Here is a 6,000-nt window from a genome sequence, read left to right as displayed (position 1 = left end):
AAAATAAAAATCAGCAAGGGGGAATTAGACATGCAAGTAACGACAATGTTTTCTACATTGTACAGTATAGTCAGGCAGACAGTATAATTACATGCCTGCTATGGAGGCAGAAGTGGCAGGCAAATCTTTTGTCTCTTTGGTGGCCCCCTCCTTTTCGTTTCACATTTTTTCTTAAAATTGTTGGATTTTAAGACTTTTGCCCCATTTCTTTCTTATATTATGAAAGAACTTTGTTGCTGCTTTTTAGCCTACAGGTAAACTTCTCTTCTAGTTAGAGTATTGACAGGAGATGGCTTGTATTCCCCTGTCTGCGTAAGGGGGATATCCTCTGGATTGCCTTCTTCATTTTTGCTGAAACTAGCTGCACTGAAGGTCTCATAGGATGAGGTCAACTTTTTGTTAAGGAGGTTTCTGTTACGATCACCCATGAGGGAGGCTTCTCCATTGGCCAGCTTTTCCTGACTGCCCCGTTCATCGACAGGCATGAAAGTGGAGAGTTTTGGCTGGCTCTTCTGCTTTCTCTCCGGAGAAGTGCGGACTGGCATCCAGCAGGAGTCTGAGTGGCCATATTCATCACATTCTCGGGTGCACTTCCCTGTTAGGGCTACATCTGGTAGCGGCCGTGAATCTGAAAATGAAAGAGAGTTGTCTTTACAAATTAATATTACAGTAACTTCCACTGAAACTGAAAATCCTTAAATTCACAAAAGGTATTTTTAAAGGTCTTGGTAGGAATGTTGCAGTAAGTTCCTCAGTAATAATTTTTTCGTGTTGCATGTGCCCAGAGGCAACAAGCAGATCTGTACAGTTATTCTCAACTATAATAACTGAAAAAAAAAAGCTATTAATCCTCTTCCTGTGCCTGTAAATCAATTCCAGAAGCATTTGGCATTATGTACTGAATTAATTTTGATGTCTGAAAGAGTCAAAGAAATACTTAATTCTATACTGCCAATTTTCTAGAACTTATTAAAAATACCTTTCCTTGTTTTTTTTTGTAGAGAAGGCACTGAATTTATGTAGAAGGATCCTGAGACCCTGCACCTTGCAAATACTTACAAACATACTTAATGCCCTGCAAATTAACAGATCTGGTATTGACAAAGGGACTGAATTTTCACGTAATGTAAGCCTCTACTTGTATTTCTGAGGATTGGGAACTTGAATTGTTAGTCCACAACATTTTACATGAGTTGTACAATCAGAAATTGCAGAAGCATACAAAACCTCTGCTATGGGTTATAAACTTTATCAGTAGTACAAACAAAGCTGCTCTGTGTGTATACATACATATACTGTGTGTATTTGTGCATGGTAGGGTGTGGGATGAATCTAAGAGCTGCCTAAAGAGAAATATTTCATATGTGACTTTCTGTGTTAGAAGCAAGTTTATATGTTCCTGTTCACTATGTCTAAATTTTCTGTACTTGTAAGAGCTTTCACTGAAAACCAGCAAAGTAAAGGGGCCTGAAAGATTGACTTCTACCTGTTTGCAATGCAGGTGTATTTAATATTTGTATTTTGATACTTGCATGTAACTGAATTTAAAAGCTACCTCAACTATTTTAAGGAACGGCTAAGATTCTTAAACCTGGCTTTTACTCAGCTGTAGTGTACTTTATGTTCTAAAGGAATAACTGAAACTGCATACAAAGTGACAACATGATATTCAAAGTTGACAAAGTACATAAATAAAAAAATAAAATTTTCAAGTGTTTTTTATATGACTTTCATATGATATGACTTATTTGATGAAATATTCAAGTTTGCTTTATAAAAAAAATCAATTCTTTTAGAAGGGAGTAAGGAATGTCAACATGAAAACATGGTCAAGTACTTCATATGGGCTGTGGCATCTTTCTACCTTCCCGCTACAACACCAAAGTCCTTGTGAACAGTAATTTTTGTCTGTAATAACATGTGCCTCATAAAAACTCTTTCAAAGGCCTTCAAAACAGTCTTCATTCTGTTAGTTTTGTTTCACCTATTTTTCTTTGATTTTGGCTTATAGAGTACCTTCTCAAATGATGACAATTCCCACTGTGAATTTTTTATAAATTGATGAAAAGGACCACTGCTGAAGATAAAAACAATCAAGCAGACAAGCAAACAAACCCCACAAACAAAAATCCTTTAGTCTTCCAGAATAAACCACTTTAAATTAAAAATATTTACAACAGGTGCTTGCAGAGAAAGCATATTTCATTTCAACATCTGTTAATCCTGATAGAATTGTAAAAGCTCTTGAAAGTCAGATTTATCTTCATCCTGTCCTGATTTTTTTCTGGCATTTAAACATTAATTTAATAAACAATTTGTTGCAGTATTGTAAAGAGTGTGTACACTATTTGCTACTGACAGGTGTCCATCATTTTATAGAATCTACTCTGTGTATTTTGAATACTGTATAAAACTTAATATTTCAATGAAATATTACTGACTTTAATGAGGAAACAACCCTGGTGTCTAGATAACTGTGTAACCTTGCAAATAAGATGTGTAAGGCTGGGAGGAAAGAACAGAGTGATTTTTTTTCTTTTTTAATTTTTTTTCCTCCAAATTATTAAGGCTTTTGCCTTTAGACACAATTCCAACTTTTTTTTTCCCCAGTGAAGAATGCAGCAGGGTAAAAACTTATCAGCCTATCAGTTTTCAGATGACTGTGTTCTGCAAACATACACAGAATATGGGGATGGTTACAGGAAAATCCTCTGTTTGTCAGCTAAATCAGCATTATTCTAGCTCTCCCGAATAATAAGAAGTATAATTAACTGTTCAGCTGCCCTGATGTGCTTTGATTTTTAAGCAGAATTTTTCATATTTTTACAACACAGCCAATTCCCTAAAATCTCCATAAACTATTTGATCCAGCACCTTATTTCCAAAAAATCCTGTCCATTAAACATTATTCTTGCTTCAAGTATTTTAATTATTACTCTGACATAATATTAGCAACTGCTGATCAAGGCAATATGTCTGACCTCTATTTAAAACACCAGAATATATGTTTATGGAAAAGATTTTCTTTTTTTTGTTGTTTGTTTTTGGGGGTTTTTTTTTCGGATTGAAACAATTAGCATCTCTTTATTTCTGATGGAGTCTTTTTAGCTCAAAATAATTTTGAGTCAGGAATACATGGGTATATAAAAATCCTTCCCTTGCTGGTGGTCTTTGAATCATGCACTTGAAAATGTACCATTTTGCATTTTAGTTCTTCTCTTATTCAGTTCTGGACAAATATTGGAATTCCTTATTGTAAAGCATGAGGACTTATAATGCTATTTAAAGAAGTAAAACCCTCCAAGTCAGTGTGTTGCTGATTTGCCCTCTTGAGTTATGTGATAAACTTTATCTTCACACCCACAGAGGACCTCAGAGAGACACAGGAAGAAGAATACTAGCCCAAATAATACAGACATACCCAGGCCCACCAAAGGGCAATCAAAGGTCCTTTTGTCCAGGCCTAGAGGAACACAGAGGTGTACAGTAGCAGATAGGAAGTCAACATAAGGATTCAGGAGGGAAAGTCATTTCTTTGTGTAATGCTGGGCATTGCTGTATAGGTATGTAGAGCACATTATAAGATACAGGGAAAAGGAATTTGGGACAGCAAAGGACTTATGATGTTTACGGGTAAAACCATCGGGAAGTCAAGGGAGGGGTTTCGGTGACAGTGGAGAAATAGAGATGTAAAGGGATAAACGGGCCAGTCACATGGAAATAATTTGCTGGGTAATACGTTTGTCTGTTAATGTTCTGTGCTGGATGAACACCATCTGTCCTGTTCTCTTATTAAATTCCTTTCTAACTCTTTCCTGGGAAGGAGCTCTCTATGAGTGCATATATATATATATGTGTGTGTGTGTGTGTAAGGGCATGTCCACTATCATTAGTGGTCTTTCATCCTGTCCAGCCAGAGAAGAGGACAGAATGAGGCCCTGGTGCTGTTCGTGTTCACGGAAGGGCTTTGAGTGTCTGTGATAAGTGTGGACAACTGTGTATATATTTGGTGTAAGTGTGTGCTCTCTGGTGTGTCTACTGGGAATAGATCCCCATTTTTGCTACTGTTTGGACTTGAGGGTATGGAATAGCAGCAGCAGCCCCAGGCTGTCAAAACCAGTGCCATATATTTTTCTCTAAAACACCTTCAATTGAGATTTGACACTTTCACCTTCTTCTCCGTTGCTTTCTTGCATCTGTTCTTAGAGCTTGAATCAATACAGCATTTGAGTACAGATTTAATTTAGCATGGTTTGAAACCTGTTGCATTTGGATTGCTCTTCTGTTTAAAAGTTTCACATTCCTAAACTAGCCAGTTAAGGGAAAATGGTGTGCTTTCTATACACTGCACTTGATAACAGTGATTTAACCTCTAATTTGGATGAATTGACATGTCATTTTAGCTAGAGTAATTGCATTTTTGCTAATTTAATGAAACAGATCAACCCTCTTTTGCAGAGTAGGCACTCTATAGCCCATGAAGTTTTGAAAAATCTCTAAATTTGAAATTAAACTTACTCATGTCCTCTGGTACAATATGCATTGAAACATATTTATCTCTAAGCTAAATGCTTTTTTAAGTGCTTCTCAGTTTAAAAGTTAAGTACTCCAGTAGTGACCCACAGTGACTAGTCTAATGGAATATGATACAGCAAACAATTTGTCAGCAGAATTGGCAAATCATCAAAGAGCAGCACAACAGATTCCTACTGCATCATATGTGGAAACCAAGTTAAATTTGTGCTTAAAATGCCCTTAATTACAAAAAAAAAAAAAAAAAAAAAGCTATCAAATGTTAATTAGTGAGAAAGATATGTGATATTTCTTGTTATTCAGAAATCTGTAGATTTGGGGTTAGGTTCTAAGAGTTTAGATATACTAGTCAAATTCAGCCTTTTATCTGCAGAAAAAGACCATCAGAAGATGTCATGAGAAGTTATTTTCTGAAAATAACTCTAGCATATCTTCTCATGGTATCTGTCTCTAGATCAGAACTAGGTATTGCTTGACATGATCATTGCAAACCCATTCCCTAAAATGCAGATATTTAGAATTTTTTTTAGGTATGCATGTAAATGTAGACTTCAGAAGTGAATACTTTTAAAACAGATTTCACTTGCCAGAGTTCAGCTTGGAAAAAAAATTAGAAAACATTAATTTAAAAAGCCTTAAAATCTACCTTGTCATTTTATCTGATTGAAGCTTCCAACACAAATTTTTAAAAGCATTGTGATAAAAGTTAGATTTTTTTAAACTTCAGTGACTATTCATCCAACAAATCCTTAAATGTTTGCTGCTAATTTCTGAGACAGTGATATGCTTTATGTTTTCCATAAAATGTTGTGCAAAAGAATGTAAGTGATTTGAGATATCTATATGTGCGCTAATGTTTCTGCGGATTGTAGCTGACTGTTTCCTTAGGGCCGGTAGGGCTGGTTATTATCAAAAAAGAAAGGCACCTACCACTGCAGGTTTGACAGGGGAAAGATTATGTTCTATCATCAGTTTAATGCAAAGAAACTGACTCAAATATTCCAGCCTAGGAGTTTTCCACTCTTTTCTCTCCTCCCATTCCTAATCAATGAGGTTAATATATTTAATAAAGGACATAAGCAGAATTATGAACTCAGAAGTCAACAAGTACAGCAGGGGATTGGAAATAGATGGTTTTTAAGGTCCATTCCAACCCTATCCATTCTATGACTCTGCATATTATAAGTTATGTGCTTTTATTTTATACACACATTGCAGAAACATAATCAATAATGCTCACGCTGTGTCCACTATGCATTTTTTAACAACCATTCTTGTAGAATATATTTTATAGACACACATTTAGTGGTGACATGGTTCTAGCACAGACACTGGAGAAAAATGTAAAGAGCTTTCCTGTTTCATTTTTGTCAACCACACACAAAGCTGATGGTAACAACAGAGTTAAGATGTCCTTAAGCTAGCAAAAGTTCTGCTTCACTTGTCCCTGGAGGTGGGAAACCTTCC

At 35.8% G+C, this 6,000-nt stretch overlaps 1 protein-coding gene across 1 annotated transcript in view; it reads right to left on the bottom strand.

Annotated features, from left to right (window-relative positions):
- Nucleotides 1-248: 248 nt before the first annotated feature.
- The window catches only part of PCDH7 (protocadherin 7), a 260,423-nt gene continuing 254,671 nt past the window's right edge, over nt 249-6,000 (bottom strand). The window contains exon 4 of the mRNA XM_062493441.1: nt 249-628. Within this exon, the coding sequence (XP_062349425.1) occupies nt 249-628 (380 nt within the window). The remainder of the gene's footprint in view (nt 629-6,000) is intronic.

This window comes from Cinclus cinclus, chromosome 5, assembly GCF_963662255.1.
Source record: "Cinclus cinclus chromosome 5, bCinCin1.1, whole genome shotgun sequence".
NCBI classification, from domain to species: Eukaryota; Metazoa; Chordata; class Aves; order Passeriformes; family Cinclidae; genus Cinclus; species Cinclus cinclus.
Note: the sequence above shows the minus strand (reverse complement) of the source record. Positions and strands in the feature narration are given on the sequence as shown.